The 18,194-nt window shown below is 41.0% G+C and overlaps 1 protein-coding gene across 1 annotated transcript in view; it reads right to left on the reverse strand.

Annotated features, from left to right (window-relative positions):
- Window positions 1-219: 219 nt before the first annotated feature.
- LOC129521284 (adhesion G protein-coupled receptor E2-like) overlaps window positions 220-18,194 on the reverse strand; it is a 35,760-nt gene continuing 17,785 nt past the window's right edge. Inside the window, exons 14-18 of the mRNA XM_055342576.1 lie at window positions 12,028-12,094; window positions 11,677-11,768; window positions 10,196-10,364; window positions 10,000-10,110; window positions 220-678 (exon numbers count right to left, since the gene is read on the reverse strand). Of these exons, the coding sequence (XP_055198551.1) occupies window positions 10,006-10,110; window positions 10,196-10,364; window positions 11,677-11,768; window positions 12,028-12,094 (433 nt within the window). The 3' untranslated portion in view covers window positions 220-678; window positions 10,000-10,005. The remainder of the gene's footprint in view (window positions 679-9,999; window positions 10,111-10,195; window positions 10,365-11,676; window positions 11,769-12,027; window positions 12,095-18,194) is intronic.

Here is an 18,194-nt window from a genome sequence, read left to right on the forward strand (position 1 = left end):
ACTATCTGTATCATCAGGTGATGATTAAACAAGACAGCGATAACTGTGAAATGGTTCATGTTTCAGTTGTCCAGCTATAGAGATGTGACTTATAGGAATCTTTCAGCCTCTGAGTCAACCATAGCTGCAAAAATCACTTTATTTCCCCCTGAAATCTCAATGAAGGTTAAACCTGTGTCTCTTATGATAACTCCCTTGGACCTAGTGAGAAACTGATATCTTTGAAAGTATGAATAATTAAGCTCACAGAACACAGAACAAAGAAATTTCAAAATCCAGACTCTGGAGTGAACATGTCCACTCTCATGGTTGCTGTAGGTAGGAAAATCCATTGAGGCAGGTTTTCCTGCTCATAGACGTTCAGCATCCAGAAGCATCTTTGTAGGAAGGAGAGGCTTCAGAAAAGATTGTAAACCAAAGTGACCAAGAAATTGATCCACAGATGGCTCTTTATATGTTGAGAGTTTTCTAAGCACACTGAAGGGCACAGACAAATTCCAGATTTTGCAGGCATTGAGTATCAAGCAAGGTTGACGTCTTTCACACTGTTGACATGGTGAATTTCTTGAAATATACACACAATGAAGTCTTGTTTATCCTCTCTCAAGGGCTCAGAGATTAACAGTTCCAATTTTCCATGGGAGATGGGGATATAATTCATCAGATTTTTTAATTGACCTAGAAAAACAATATTTAGAAATGATATACAAGACTACAGAAAGATAATTCAAAAAATTCCTTTGAAGCATCTGGGTGGCTGAGTCAGTTACACATCTGACTCTTGGATTCAGCTCAAGTCATGATGAGAGCCATGATATCGAGCCCCATGTTGGGCTCCACACTCAGTGCACAGTCTGCTTGAGATTCTCTCTCCCTCTCCTTCTGTCCCTCCCTCTCCGCCTCTCTCTCTCAAAATTAATCAACAAATCTTTTTTAAAAGTTTCCTTTGAAAAAAAGATACAGGAAATTTAAGAAGCTTTCAATCACAAGATCCCCTTGCCAAGTGAATATGTCAGAGTAAAATATCAGATATTTGTGACATCTTCACCAGAAGTCCCATCTCCCTATATTTCTTAACCCCTAAGTTACAGAAGATAAGAGTAATGAAATGTGCGATAGAAAAATATTATCTGTTTCAAGATGTATGTCCAAATCGCTCTCCTACAGGGTTTGTGAAATGCTACTCTACATATAGAGAAACTAAAAAGGTAGGTGGGAAATTTTTTAAAACATTTTATTTATTTATTTATTCATGAGAGACACAGAGAGTCAGAGACTTAAGCAGAGGGAGAGGCTGGCTCCATGCAGGGAGCCTGATGTGGGACTCAATCCTGGGACTCCGGGATCTCGCCCTGGGCCAAAGGCAGATGGTCAACTGCTGAGCCACCTAGGCGTTTCAGTAAGTGAGAAATTAACACAAGGTCAGAAACATACGGGCACTGAGGTGGGCACTTGACAGGATGAGCACTGGGTATTATTCTATATGTTGGAAAATTGAAGACCAATAAAAAATAAATTTATAAAAAAAAAGAAATGTTATATGTTGTCAATCAGCTAAGATGTAAAGGAAAAAACACTGAATTCTCCTTTTCCCACTTATCCTTGTCATTCCCAATATGAGTTATTTGTTCCTGTGTCTATAGGAACTTTAGTGTGATTTCTGGTTTTTGAGTTAGGAAACTTCACATGCTTATCTCTACACAATGAGCTTATAAAAAGTATGCATCATGAAATTACTTAGAACTGAACACAAGTGCTTTTCTTGAACAAGACTACAGGACACCACAGAAGAGATGACAGGATGAGAGGGAAACATTCCTTATATCTTTAAACACCAGAGGCACCAAATTTTAGGAGACAGTAGAAGATACAAATACATAAAGGAATGAATTTGCTTAGTCCTTTTCCCAAAGACAGTAGAAACAGTGATAAGATTACTCAAATTTTAATACATTCCTTGGCTTTGAGGTGCTATTTTTCTCACAGAAAGTATGTTTCTTCACTGTATAGATCATCACAGGGGGTGGGGGTTGATATTTACTCAAATACTATAACTTGAGGCAGATTTTGGTGGCTCTACAATAGGCAAACCAAACCTATGTACAGTAGACATCCTACCATAGTGTGGTACACAGAGTAAGGATTTCACAAAAGATGCCCACATTCTAATCTCTGGATCCTGTGAATATTTCATTTTACACAGAAAAAAAATGGACTTTCCAGATAAAATTAAGTATTGTAAATGGAAAGTGAGGCAGTGTAATGATTGAGGTCTTTTTAAGGGAAAGAGGGAGGCAGGAAAGTTGAGGAGAGCAAGGGAGATACAATGACAGAAGCAAGGAAGAGAGAAAGAATGTGTGTGTGTGTGTGTGTGTGAGAGAGAGAGAGAGAGAGAGAGAGAGAGAGAGAGAGAGAGAGAGAGATACAGTTGAAGATGCTGCACTGTAGGCTTTGAAAGGTGAATAGAGTGAGGGGCTACTAGCTAAGGTACGCAGCCAGCCTCTAGGTGCTGGAAAAAAACAGAAGTTCAAACTTTCCTCAACTCTCCAGAGGAAACTCAGCTATGCTGACACCTTGATTTTACTCCCATAAGACCCATTTGATGTTGGAGAGGATGCGGAGAAAAGGGAACCCTCTTACACTGTCGGTGGGAATGTGAACTGGTGCAGCCACTCTGGAAAACTGTGTGGAGGTTCATCAAAGAGTTAAAAATAGATCTGCCCTACGACCCAGCAATTGCACTGTTGGGGATTTACCCCAAAGATTCAGATGCAATGAAATGCCAGGACACCTGCACCCCGATGTTTCTAGCAGCAATGTCCACAATAGCCAAACTGTGGAAGGAGCCTCGGTGTCCATCGAAAGATGAATGGATAAAGAAGATGTGGTTTATGTATCCAATGGAATATTACTCAGCCATTAGGAATGACAAATACCCACCATTTGCTTCAACGTGGATGGAACTGGAGGGTATTATGCTGAGTGAAGTAAGTCCATTGGAGAAGGACAAACAGTGTATGTTCTCATTCATTTGGGGAATATAAATAACAGTGAAAGGGAATATAAGGGAAGGGAGAAGAAAAAGACTCCTAACTCAGGGAAACAAACTAGGGGTGGTGGAAGGGGAGGAGGGCAGGGGGTGGGGGTGAATGGGTGACAGGCACTGAGGGGGCACTTGATGGGATGAGCACTGGGTGTTATTCTGTATGTTGGTAAATTGAACACCAATAAAAAATTAATTTATTAAAAAAGACCCACTTGAAACTTTAAACTTCTAGATATGTAAGATAAATGTTTCTGTTTTTTTTTAAAGATTTACTAATTTCTTTTATTTTATTTTTTTAATAATAAATTTATTTTTTATGCTGAGTTCATGACCTGAATTGAAATCAAGAGTCAGATGCTTAACCAACTGAGCCACCTAGTCACCTTTAATGCTTATGTTGTTTTTAGCAGTAGGTCTGCGATAACTTGTTACAATAGCAATAGGAAACTAATACAAAGAATCCATGTGGAAATACCCATTTACTGGAATTCCAGAGTGAGAGAAGCTCAGATATTATTTAGGGACTCCTAGGGATTAGCTTCCAGGAATGAAGATTGGCCTTGCTGAGGACTGGCTGACACCAAAAACATGGAGGGTTAAGTACTATTAGCATTCCCTAAACAGAAAGATGTGGACTATCTGTTACATTCTTGCTGAATAACTGCAAGCCCCCAGTGGGACAAGGCTGTGATACAGCCAGAATGGAACATCTCAGATCTGTGTGACCCGCCCCTTATGTGATGGCATCAGTTGTACTAAGGGATGTTGCATTAGCTCCCAGTTAGGTGGATGGGGTTACATTCCCCATCCTTGGCTGAATCAACATCTACAGTGTATATGGGAGATATTCAGCCCCCCTCCCACCAACGCATGACCTGAAAGCCTACATAAGGAAGCCAGCAATTAGCTCCAATTCAGTGATTCTAAGACAACTATCTCATGTGTGAGGAAGAGAAAGAGGAGGCAATGGAAGATTTAAAATGTGTGGCAATTTGACCCAGTTCACATAGCAAGCACTTGGGAGAGTGGGATTTCATTCCAGACCTGTTTCAGTCCAGACCTGTTTCAGTCAGTGTATCTACACAATGCTCTTGGATCATAAGGAAATACTTGGGTCTTAATAAGTAGATGTGAAGATCACTAATAAAACCACAAGGCTGAGAAGTAACTTGAAATTTGCGAGAAAGGGGGCATCATTACCGAATCAGTAGTTTATTCTACTGTCTTATTACCCTCCTGGTCAGGCAATTCATTCCATTATTTATTCCTTCACTTGTTTGCTCTCTAGACCATTAATGAGCACTGGGAAAGTTAGAAAGAGATTGATGAGCAAGACAGTTCCTGCACCTTCTGCAGCTGCACACTGTGAATTTAATTTAAATAGTCATGCAGCAGTTATGTATCAAGCATTTCTATGTGCCTGGCATCATGTGAAATGCTGGGGATACATTAGAGGGAAAAACCAACATGGCACCTGTTGGGTCTGAAATCTACAGGGAAGACAGATACAACCAAATAGTGAGAACCAAGACTAAAATGACTCTGACAAATGCTTTGCAGGAAAGGCACAGGGGCCATCAAGGTGAAAAACAAAAGAACCTGACCTAAGCTAAGCAAGAAGAGAAGGATTCTTGGAGGAATGGACACATGAACTGAGATGTGAAGGCTGACATACTTTTGAGTCAAGGAAAACAAAAGAGTGTTTCAATGACAAGGAATATGTGCAAAGCCTTTGTACCAAAGAAGCACAGTGAATTTAAAAAATTGAAAGAAATCTGATCTGACCAGAATGATGGTACATTCATAATAGACGAAGCTGGAGAGGTGAGCAGGAAACAACCCAAGCAGGTCCTCATTGATTTACAGATTTGAGGTTTGATCTTACATGTAATGAGTTTAACAAAGGGGTGACACGATTTTATTTGTGTTTTGAAAAGATCCCTCTGATTTGTATGTAAAGGTGCACAAGAAGGTGACAAGACTAGAAAGGGGTGGTCAGTTAGGGGGATACTGCAGCTATTTAGGCAAGTAAAGATAGCAGTGTCCTAAGGAGGGGTGACGAAGACTGAGCCTGCTGGACACACTGGGAACATATTGAGAATATAAAACAAGGATTGTATAATGGATAGGCTGTGTTGGGAAATAAGATCATTACTGAGGATAACTTTTAAGGAGTCCAAACTTGTGCCACAAGATGAATGTAGTGCATCCAGAGAAAGACATCATGGGAAAGGACTAAATTGGGGTAAAGATTGCAAGTCTTTTACTAGAAGGCTGAGTTAGTTCTAGATATGAGAAATAAGAAACTGGAAATACTCATCTAGATCTCAGAGATCAGATGGAGAAATGTACATGGCTGTCATTTGTATTTAGATGGTAATTGAACCTAAAGGATAGATGCTATTGTCTAGGAGGAAAGAACGTAATGAGAACTGAAGTGCTTCTGGAACTGATCCATTGGATGGAGATATAAAGGAAACAAAGAGAAAAAAGCTAAAGAGAATGGAAGTAAGACGTAGAAGTCTGTATGAGTAGAATCTAGAGGAGATAAGGATGGAGTGTTCCATCAGAAAAGATGAATAGTGTCCCCAGTTTCTGAGAAAACTTTCAGGGACATGGAGATCATTGTAGGTCTAAGAGATGTTTGTTTGGGTGGCATGATAAGGGAAAGAAACCACACTTGGAAAGGTTGGGGAAGTAGGGAGTACGTTTAAGCAGAGAGAAGTCAACTCTTGTCTGGTAGCTAAAAGTGGGGCAAGTCGCACACATTTTTTTAAGTCAGAAGAGAACCAGAGGGAGCAGGATGGTGGAAGAGTAGGGTCCCCAAGTCACTGTCCCCACCAAATTACCTAGATAACTTTCAAATCATCCTGAAAACACGAATTCGGCCTGAGATTTAAAGAGAGAACAGGTGGAATGCTACAGTGAGAAGAGTTCGCGCTTCTGTAGAAAGACAGTAAAAAAATAAAGAAATAAAAGGCATCCAAGGGGGAGGGGCCCCCGCGAGGAGCCAGGCTAAGGCCAGCCCGAGTACCCCCAGGACAGGAAAGCCCAGGCCCGGAGAAGCAGGAGCTTTACCAACCTTCCCAGAGGGAAAGGCGCTCGCAGGGAGCTCGGACAGGACCCCAGGAGGGCAGGGATGCCCTCAGGCTCCCTGGGACACTAACAGAGGACCTGCGCCCCGGGGGGGAGAGCATGCCACACCCCGCAGCCGAGTTCCCTAAAGGGTGCAGCACACACCCGGCTGGACCCGGGAGCAGCTCAGAGGCGGCTCAGGCAGTGGCTCCGCGCAGAGGGGGCTGCAGGACCCAGGAGCGTGATTCCAGCAGTGCAGGCCCGGGAGCCCAGGGTGCAGGGGGACACAGCCCAAGATCCGGACAGGCAGAGGCTGGGAAAGCCCAGGACAGCCAGGATGCTCCTGGCCCTGGGCAGCACCGAGCTGTGCAGATCAGCGGCACGCCCCCCGAGCATCCAGGCCCCTGCAGAATGAGAGCTCCATAGTTACTGCAGGAGTTGACTCTAGGGCTGGAGAGCTGGCTGCCTCCACTGTTGTTTTTCCTCCTGGGTCCTCACAGGATAAACAACCCCCACTGAACCTCACAGTGGCCCCACAGGATAAACAGGAAAAACAACTCCACTGAGCTCCCCCAAGAGCTCACACCTCAGAATCAGCACAGCAAGCCCCTCCCCCAGAAGATCAGCTAGAAGGACAGGGGAAAAGCAAGTTATTGACCAAGCAGCACTGGAAAGTTCCAGGGGAAGTCGAGGGATTTACAATATATACAATCAGACGATACTCCCCCTTGTTTTTAGGTTTCTGTTTGCTTCCACCTCCCCCCCTTTTTTCTTTTCTTCTCTTCTCTTTTTTTTTCTTCTTTTTTTTTCTTTTTCTTTTCTTTTTTCTTTTCTCTCTTTTTCTCTTTTTCCCAATACAAACTTCCTTATGGCCACACTGCACTGAGCAAAATGACTAGAAGAAAAAACTCACCTCAAGAGAAACAATCAGAAACAGTCCTCTCTCCCACAGAGTTACAAAATTTGGATTACAATTTAATGTCAGAAATCCAATTCAGAAGCACTATTATAAAGCTACTGCTGGCTCTAGTAAAAAGCATAAAGGATTCAAGAGACTTCATGACTGCAGAATTTAGATCTAATCAGGCAGAAATTAAAAATCAATTAAATGAGCTGCACTCCATACTAGAGGTCCTAACAATGAGGGTTAATGAGGAAGAAGAAAGAGTGAGTGACACAGAAGACAAGTTGATGGCAAAGAGGGAAACTGAGGAAAAAAGAGACAAACAATTAAAAAACCATGAGGATAGATTAAGGAAAATAAATGACAGCCTGAGGAAGAAAACCTACATTTAATTGGGGTTCACAAGGGCGCCAAAAGGGCCAGAAGGCGAGAATATGTATTTGAACAAATCCTAGCTGAAAACTTTCCTAATCTGGAAAGGTAAACAAGCATTCAGATCCGGGAAATAGAGAGATCCCCCCCCCCAAAATCAATAAAAACCGTTCAACACCTCGACATTTAATAGTGAAGCTTGCAAATTCCGAAGATAAAGAGAAGATCCTTAAAGCAGCAAGAGACAAGAAATCCCTGACTTTTATGGGGAGCAGTATTAGGGTAACAGCAGACCTCTCCACAGAGACCTGGCAGGCCAGAAAAGGCTGGCAGGATATATTCAGGGTCCTAAATGAGAAGAACATGCAACCAAGAATACTTTATCCAGCAAGGCTCTCATTCAAAATGGAAGGAGAGATAAAGAGCTTCCAAGACAGGCAGGAACTGAAAGAATATGAGACCTCCAAACCAGCTCTACAAGAAATTTTAAGGGGGACTCTTAAAATTCCCCTTTAAGAAGTCCAGTAGAACAATCCACAAAAACAAGGACTGAACAGATATCATGATGACATTAAACTCACATCTCTCAATAGTAACTCTGAACGTGAGTGGGCTTAATGACCCCATCAAAAGGCGCAGGGTGTCAGACTGGATAAAACAGCAGGACCCATCTATTTGCTGTCTACAAGAGACTCATTTTAGACAGAAGGACACCTACAGCCTGAAAATAAAAGGTTGTAGAACAATTTACCATTCAAATGGTTCTCGAAAGAAAGCAGGGGTAGCCATCCTTATATCAGATAAACTAAAATTTACCTCGAAGACTGTAGTGAGAGATGAAGAGGGACACTATATCATACTTAAAGGATCTATCCAACAAGAGGACCTAACAATCATGAATATTTATGCTCCGAATGTGGGAGCTGCCAAATATGTCAATCAAGTATTAGAAAATAATACACTTATACTTGGTGACTTCAATCTAGCTCTTTCTACCCTCGATAGGTCTTCTAAGCACAACATCTCCAAAGAAACGAGAGCTTTAAATGATACACTGGACAAGATGGATTTCACAGATATCTACAGAACTTTACATCCAAACTCAACTGAATACACATTCTTCTCAAGTACACATGGAACTTTCTTCAGAATAGACCACATACTGGGTCACAAATCGGGTCTGAACCGATACCAAAAGATTGGGATCATCCCCTGCATATTCTCGAACCATAATGCCTTGAAATTAGAAATAAATCACAACAAGAAGTTTGGAAGGACCCCAAACACGTGGAGGTTAAGGACCATCCTGCTAAAAGGTGAAAGGGTCAACCAGGAAACTAAGGAAGAATTAAAAAGATTCATGGAAACTAATGAGAATGAAGATACAACCATTCAAAATCTTTCGGATGCAGCAAAAGCAATCCTAAAGGGGAAATACATCGCAATACAAGCATCCATTCAAAAACTGGAAAGAACTCAAATACAAAAGCTAACCTTACACATAAAGGAGCTAGAGAAAAAACAGCAAATAGATCCTACACCCAGCAGAAGAAGAGAGTTAATAAAGACTCGAGCAGAACTCAACGAAATTGAGACTAGAAGAACTGTGGAACAGATCAACAGAACCAGGAGTTGGTTCTTTGAAAGAATTAATAAGATAGATAAACCAGGGGATCCCTGGGTGGCGCAGCAGTTTGGCGCCTGCCTTTGGCCCAGGGCGCGATCCTGGAGACCCGGGATCGAACCCCACGTCAGGCTCCCGGTGCATGGAGCCTGCTTCTCCCTCTGCCTGTGTCTCTCTCTCTCTCTCTCTCTCTCTCTCTCTCTCTCTCTCTCTCTCTCCCTCTGTGACTATCATAAATTAAAAAAAACAAACATTATATGTTCTCATTCATTTGGGGAATATAAATAATAGTGAAAGGGAATAGAGGGGAAGGGAGAAGAAATGAGTAGGAAATATCAGAAAGGTAGACAGAACATGGAAGACTCCTAACTCTGGGAAACGAACTAAGGGTGGTGGAAGGGGAGGAGGGCAGGGGGTGGGGGTGACTGGTTGACGGGCACTGAGGGGGGCACTTGATGGGATGAGCACTGGGTGTTATGCTAAATGTTGGCAAATTGAACACCAATAAAAAGTAAATTTATTATTTTAAAAAAAGATGTTGATGTGTAAGTGTTAAGATGAACACAATACCCTAAGGAGCAAAATATATTCTTAAACAAACCTTTAAAAAGAGACTATTGCTAACAGTTAAAGATAATGGATAAGGCATGAATGATGGGATCCAAAGAACAGGTGGAAGCACCGTCTTCATAGAGGAGTCAGAAAGTTAATAATTAATTAATAACTAAATTGTTAACATTAAATTAATAGATAAAAGATGGACATTTAAGGGGGCACTTGACAGGATGAGCACTGGATGTTATAGTAGATGTTGGCAAATCGAACTCCAATAAAAAAATATACAAAAAAAAAAGCAAATCAAGTGTGAGCCATTGAAGGGCCTATTCTGTTGCACACTAACATTGCTCAATGGGGTAAGCATATGGTACTTAAGCAGATCACTTAATGAAGTGCTCTGGGAGCAATGCCTGATCTTACCATGCTCTATTTAGAGGCATCAGAGGTGGCCCTGCTGGACACTGTGTATTTCTCTGACTCAGCTCTTGCTCTCCTGATCCCTTTGAACCATTTCCTATATTGCTCCCGTACCTGCAAAGGCAAAGTATGCTCTGAATCAGTTCACTGAGATGAGTGAGGATAGGAAGCATCCCAGGTGGGAGCTGGGCAGTAGTACCTGCTGGCTGAGGAGGCAGTACACCAGGAAGATGAAGACACCCTGCAGGCTGTTGATGATGGTGAACAGGTAAGCCATGACTTGGGCAGCTGGACCCACCTGCAGGATGCCCAGGCACCATGTGCAGCCCAAGATGAGGAGCTGAGCTGTGGCTTTAAATGCCAGCATCCTGGGTAGGAAGAGAAAGAATGCTCATGATTCACCCAGGACAACACAATGAAAGCCATTCTCATCTCTAGCCATGGAAGCTTCTGTCTTCCCCTGATGGTGATGAGTTCTCAAGCTGACTGGTGATCAACTTTGATCTTTAGTCTCAATGATTTCCTACAGTACAGATGCCACTTGGACCACGATGGCATCTTGATTTGGATTGAGGAGGACAGGGATATTTCACAATGTAAGTTTCAAAAATTTTATGATGCTCCTTGGAGACCCTGAATTTCATCCAGCACTACTGAGGAGGCATTTTGCATCAGGCTCTGTGCTTGGATCTGGGCATTAAAAATAACAAAGGAGGGACCCGTGGGGTGGCTCAGCAGTTGAGCATCTGCCTTTGGTTCAGGGCATGATCCCAGGGTCCAGGGATCGAGTCCTGTATCATGCTCCTTGCAGGGAGCTTTTCCCCCTGTCTATGTCTCTTCCTCTCTTCTCCTCTTCTCTCTCTCTCTCATCAATAAGTAAATAAATAAGTAAATAAGTAAATAAATAAATAAATAAACTCTTTAAAAAATAACAAAGGCAAGATTTCTATTTTCATTTGGAAAGGATAATGATAAGAACATGGAAGAAACAGCATTAAATTTTCACAAAGGTTGCTAGAGCAAAGGACCGTCCAAGCCTCCCTGAAGATTTGACATGGACCAGGAGAAGAATGCAAGAGGTATCAGTAGGAGCCTGAACTGAGGTGGAGTATGGAAGTACAGGCTGGGTTGTGGGAACATTCACAGGTTTTTCTAAGTGTTTTGTGGAAACATAAAGATTCCCTGCACATTTGTCATAGGACTGATGGAAAAAGTCGAAAGAATGTTTATTAACCAATGTCAATTCTTCCTGTTGCTGTTCGGAGTCACAACCTTGGGTTAGGAATAGAACAGGAGCATCTGGGTGGCTCAGTCATTTATGCATCTGACTCTTAATTTCAGCTCAGATCATGGTCTCAGGATCCTGGGATCAAGCCCCAAATCAGGCTCCCCACTGAATGTGGAGCCAGCATAAAATTCCCTCTCTCCCTCTCCCTCTGCACTCCCCTCCCCGATGCTCTCACTCTCTCTGGAAAAAAAAAGGATCAACAGAAAATTTGGCCAAGTTGTTAGCTGCACCTACTGAATCTGAGCCAGTTGCCATAGAAGGGTAGCTGCCTCTCTCTACTCAGGTCCCCTCAAAAGACCCCGAGAAGAAGCATCGGGGACTGCTGAGGCACATGGCTTTATCCTTAGGATCACACATGTCTATGGGGTTGGTCACTCTCTTCTCCATCTTACCTTGTGTTCTGGAGGGTAGATACTTCGCTGTTGAGGGAAGACAGCTTGCTTTTCAAAATCCAGAGGGTCATCAGAAAGAAAGCTAAATTGACCTTTGGGAAACCACAGAAGACTTACTAAATAAAATTTCAATCTGTTCTCTGCATCCTAGCCTGTCCAACATCAATTCCACATTTAAGTCATCTTCATATTAAATAACAGTGGAGTTTCTAGTTTTAGGAGCAGGTTTAGAAAACTAAACAAAGCCATGACAATCCAGTGACATGCCTGCCACTGTCACCCTGCTTAAAATTCTGCTCTTCTAGTGACCCCCCAGCTGAGCATTAAGGATACTCTGATGTCATCACTCACAGAGAAGATGGCACAGACTGGCCCAAGGAAGCTCCATATAAATCTCTTTTCTTGGTTGAGCCAGCAGCTGAACAAGAGAGAAAGCAAAAAATTCATTGGTTCTTAAGAATATAGAAAGAACTATTCTATAAATCATTCATTCATTCATCAACAAATAATGAGTGACTCTTCTGTGATAGGCTTTGTGGTTGGGTCTGAAGATAACGTTAAAAAGAAAGTAAACATAGTTTTAAAACCACATATCTAACCTGGAGTAGGATACACACAAATATATGGTAACAATAAAACAAAAATGGGAGTCAATGAGCTGTATTATTGGTTGTCATGCTTACTTTGGAATCAGAGGGATTAGGATGGTTAAGGAAGATTCTCTAAAGAAATTATATTTTTAGCTGAGATATTAACAGTGAATAATGTTACTGAGATAAATGGTGTTGAAGCAAAGGAGAAGCCCACACACGTGTTAACAACTTTTCAGAATCCTGGGAAACTAACATGGTTAGGGGCCTTTCTTGCACTGTTCAATTTATTTTTTTTCCATCAGCTTCACAACCCATCCACTTGGTCTTACATTGTTTCATGGCATTATTCAGATATATTTTACCAACTATAAAATCCACCCATCTAAACTATATAGTCCAGTGATCTTTAGAATATTCCCAAGAGACACCTGCACCCTCATGTTTATAGCAGCAATGTCCACAATAGCCAAACTGCGGAAGGAGCCTCGGTGTCCATCGAAAGATGAATGGATAAAGAAGATGTGGTCTATGTATACAATGGAATATTCCTCAGCCATTAGAAATGACAAATACCCACCATTTGCTTCGACGTGGATGGAACTGGAGGGTATTATGCTGAGTGAAATAAGTCAATCGGAGAAGGACAAACATTATATGGTCTCATTCATTTGGGGAATATAAAAAATAGTGAAAGGGAATAAATGGGAAAGGAGAAAAAATGAGTGGGAAATATCAGAAAGGGAGACAGAACATGGACAACTCCTAACTCTGGGAAATGAACTAGGAGTGGTGGAAGGGGAGGTGGGTGTGGGATGTGGGTGACTGGTTGGCGGGCACTGAGGTGGGCACTTGACGGGATGAGCACTGGGTGTTATTCTATATGTTGGCAAATTGAACACCAATAAAAAATAAATTTATTATTTAAAAAATAGAATATTCCCAAGAGTTGTGCACCAGCACTAAAATCTAACTTTAGGATATTTTCAACCCCACAAAGAGAAATTTTATTTACACTAGCAGTCATGTGTTCTCACTTCAACACACTCCACTCCTCCTCTTCCCCCAGGACACCATTACTCCACTTTCCCACATGACAGATTCGCCTATTCTGAACATTTTACATAAGTGGTATTATGTGATATGTGGTCTTTCATGACAGGATTCTTTCATTTAGCATCATGCTTTCAAAGTTCATCCATATTGCAGCATGTTTTTATGGATGAGTAATAATCTTACTCTTTTCCATGGCCAAATAATATTCTGCTGGATGGATATGTTGCATTTGTTTATCCATTTATCACTTGATGGACATTACAGTCATTTCCAATTTTGAATAATGCTGCTACAAGCATTCAGGTACAAGTTTTGTGTGAACATATGTTTCCATTTATTTGGGGTATATACCAGCATGCAGTGGCTATATACTGAAATTTGTGACAAACTGTCCACTGCGTTCCAAAGCAGTTGCCCCATTTTACATTCAAACCAGCAAAGTATGAGTGTTCCAAATTTTCCACACTCTTCCATGCACTTTTTATTGCCTGTCTTTTTTAGCCATTTAAACTAACGGGTATAAAGTAGTATCTCATTCATGGTTTTTGACTTGTGTTTTCCTAATTACTAAGGTTGTTGGGCACCTTTCCATGTGCTTATTGGTCATTTACATATCTTCTTTGGAGAAATGTCTATTAAAATATTTTGTCCAATTTTTAAATTATTTTATTTATTTAAGTAATCTCTACACCCCACATGGAGCTTGAACTCAAACCCTGAGATCAAGAGTCTCATACTCTTCTGACTGAGCCAGCCAGGCACCCCTGTGTTGTCCTTTTTTTTAATTTTTTATTTATTTATGATAGTCACACACAGAGAGAGAGAGAGGCAGAGACACAGGCAGAGGGAGAAGCAGGCTCCATGCACCGGGAACCCCATGTGGGATTCGATCCCGGGTCCCCAGGATCGCGCCCTGGGCCAAAGGCAGGCGCCAAACCGCTGTGCCACCCAGGGATCCCTGTGTTGTCCATTTTTAAATTGAGTTATTTGTCTTTGGTTATTGAGATATTTGATTTAATTTTAACAACAGCACAAAACAGACATTCTCTTATGATCACCAATTGTTAATAATTCATAGAAAGTTTTGGTCTCTTGCTGAAGCTGTCACTGATACACAGTGATAGAATTCACTTTTGATCCTACATTAAAGTAGAGTGTGCAGGGTACTTCAGAACAATGGAAAGTGTGTAAGGCCATTTCAGGACACGTGAAGTATAGACTAAGAAGAATCTAAGCAAGGAAGAACTGAAGTGCCCAGGAAAAACAACCTGGAAAGAGTTCAGTTGATGTAGATGAATGTAAGCTTTAGCAGCAAGTTGTGGTTTAGAGTGCACATTCTGGGAACCGACTTCCTGAATGAAGGAGTAAGGACATTTGTGAACTTGCTCTCCTTCTAAGACAACAAAAATACAAGCAAAATAATGACAACCAATCATTTCAAGACTCTGGCAATTACCCAAAACCACAGAACAAATTGAAGATAGTCTGTCCAAGAGAAATTCCTGAACCTCAGTAAGACTGAGGATAAAGGAATCTGTGATGCTTTAACTTAGAGCTTAGTGGTGCATCAGGTGCACAAGTTGAGAGCACTGAAGACAATGGAGAGATCTATTTTTGGAGTTCCATTAAAGGCATCATCATCACACATACCCCCAAAACACAACCAATATTTTTTTACTCCAGTTCCCCAGCTCTTTATTCTATAAATTTGGTGGCTATTTGATTTGACTGAGAACTCATGGGTAAGGAACCTACTTTAGACAATTGCCAATATAATTGCAAACTACTCTCACATCACCAGCAGCCTAGGCTTGTGATTTCAGGTGGGATCAACAAGAACTTGTCCATCATTTTGAAGGAAATACTAGAGGGGCATCTGGGTGGCTCAGTTGGTTAAGCATCTACCCTTAGCTCAGGCCATGATCTCAGGGTCCTGGGATTGAGCCCCTGCTGAGAAGGGAGACTGTTTTTCCCTCTTCTACATACATGCTCTCCCTCTCTCTGTATCCCTCTCTCTCAAGTAAATAAATAAAATCTTAAAAAAAATAAAAGGAAATATTGTAGAACCAAAGGATCATAACAAATTTTGAAAATCTCTGAAATACTCCTGTAAGTCTAAGGATGTATGAGGATATGCCTCATTCAAAAAAGGCATGAGGATGTACCCCAATGTTTTGGGGTTTTTTTAATTTTTATTTTTTTATGATAGTCAGAGAGAGAGAGAGAGAGAGGCAGAGACACAGGCAGAGGGAGAAGCAGGCTCCATGCACCAGGAGCCCAATGTGGGACTCAATCCCAGGTCTCCAGGATGGCGCCCTGGGCCAAAGGCAGGCGCCAAACCGCTGCACCACCCAGGGATCCCTGTACCCCAATGTTTATAGCAACAATGTCCACAATAACAAAAATATGAAAAGATCTCAGATGTCCATTGACAGATGAATGGATAAAGAAGATGTGGCATATACATACAATGGAATATTACTCAGCCATCAAAAAGAAAGAAATCTTATCATTTGATTTGACATGGATGGAAATAGAGAGTACTATGCTAAGTGAAATAAGTAAGTAAGTGAAAGACAAATCTCAGGTGATTTCACTCATATGCATAATTTAAGAAACAAAACAGATGAATATTGGGGAAGGTAAGAGAAAATAAAATAAGACAAAATCAAAAAGGGAAATGAACCAAAAGAGACACTCAGCACAGGGTTGCTGGAGGGAAGTGGGTGGGGAGATAGGGTAACTGGGTGATGGCATTAAGGAGGGCATCTGATGCAATAACACTGGGTGTTACTTACAACTAATGAATCACTAAATTCTACCTCTGAAACTAATAATACACTACATTTTAATTAAATTCAATATAATTTTTTTAAAAAATAGAAGGGCATGGGAGAAAAAAAGCACTAGTTTCTCACCTCTGACTGACCTTGAGGCTTTGTGCAATCAGAAAGTGAAAGCTAAGACTATTATGTAAACTACCCAAAGTTTGGAGGTGTGCCTTCTCACACAGATACCTTTGAAAAAGAATGCGAAGCATATAGGCAAAGCACTAAGGAAATCTGAACAAACATTGGGTAATCATTAAATTATACTGACCCAGATGTGACCAAAACCCTAACAACCCAGAACTAGGAATAAAAATAAGAACCTTAATAAAACTAACAGAGAACTCAGAGGTCACACTCTACAAGGAATAACCAATCTATAGAATTAGCCCAAAAAAGTTACCTACAAACAAACAAAAACACCAAAAATAAGAAACAACACATTATCTTGGAGGATAGACAAGTCTGAAAACAGAAGTGTCACAATATATTATCTTAAATATTGAGTTTTAACCAAAAATTTATGATCTATTGAACACCAATAAAAAATAAATTTATAAAAAAAATAAAATAAAATAAATATTTAAACTGAAAAAAAGATTGTAACTGGTAAAAGAAAAAATTGATAAATTTGAAAATAGGTCAATAGAAATTATGCCATCTGAGGAACAAAAGAAAATAGAATGAAGAAAAACATACAGACCTCAGAGACTTATGGCACAGGACCAAGTGCACCAACATACACATAATTAGAATCCCAGAATAAGACAAAGCAAAAGAACAGAATAAACTTGAAGAATGAAAGGCTAAAAACTTCCCAAATTTTAATAAAAATATTGAACTAAGCATCTAAGAAGCTCAATGAACTACAAGTAGAATAAATTCAAATAGATCCTGAAACACTGAAACATCTCATAGACCTTCTAACAAAAGACAAAATCTTTAAAGTGGCAAGAGAAAACTGATTTTTCGTGTCAAAAGATCTCAATAAGATTAAAGAGTGATTCCTTGTCTGAGATCATGAAGGTCAAAAAGCAGTGGAATAACATCTTCAAAGTGTCCAAAAATATATATGGTCAACCAAGACCTCCATATCTAGCTAAATTCTCCTTGAAAACTGAAGAGGGATCCCTGGGTGGCTCAGCGGTTTCGCGCCTGCCTTTGGCCCAGGGCGTGATCCTGGATTCCCGGAATCGAGTCCCGCGTCGGGCTCCCAGCATGGAGCCTGCTTCTCCCTCTGCCTGTGTCTCTGCCTCTCTCTCTCTCTCTATGTCTATCATAAATAAATAAAAATAAATCTTTAAAAAAAAGAAAACTGAAGAAATTAAGGCACTTCAAGATAAACAAAAATAAGATAATTCTTGCTTGCTGAACAGTCCTAAGGGAAATACTCAATGGGTCCTTCAGGCTAATAGGAAAGGACACTAAAAAAAAAAAGGAAAGGAAAGGACACTAAATGGTAATGTGACTCCAAAGAAATAAAGAGCACCAGTAAAAGTACCTAGGTAGGTATAAGGAAAGACACTGTAAGTATGTTTTTGTTTGTGACTCTTTGGTTTTCCTGTTGCAAAAGATACATCTGGGTGGCAGAGTCATTGAAGCATCCAACCCTTGGGCAGCCCCAGAGGCTCAGCGCTTTAGCGCTGCCTATAGCCTAGGGCATGATCCTGGAGACCCAGGATCGAGTCCCACGTTGGGCTCCCTGCATGGAGCCTGCTTCTCCCTCTGCCTGTGTCTCTGCCTCTGTGTGTGTGTGTGTGTCTCTGATGAATCAATAAATAAAATCTTTTTTAAAAAAAGGCATCCAACCCTTGATTTCAGTTCAGGTCATGATCTCGGGGTCATGAGATCAAGCCCCAGGTGGGCTCCATGCTGAGCACAGAGTCTGCTTAAGATCCATCTCTCTTTCCTTCTGCCCCTCCAAAGGCATTTTCCTAAGAACTCCAGATAGTCCATAAACACAAGAAAAACTGCTCAATCTGGTGTGAGGTGGTATCTCTTTTTTATGGGGTTTTTTTTTGGTATATTCTTTTATTGGAGTTTG

The sequence above is a fragment of the Nyctereutes procyonoides genome, unplaced genomic scaffold (assembly GCF_905146905.1).
Source record: "Nyctereutes procyonoides isolate TBG_1078 unplaced genomic scaffold, NYPRO_anot_genome, whole genome shotgun sequence".
Taxonomy (NCBI): Eukaryota; Metazoa; Chordata; class Mammalia; order Carnivora; family Canidae; genus Nyctereutes; species Nyctereutes procyonoides.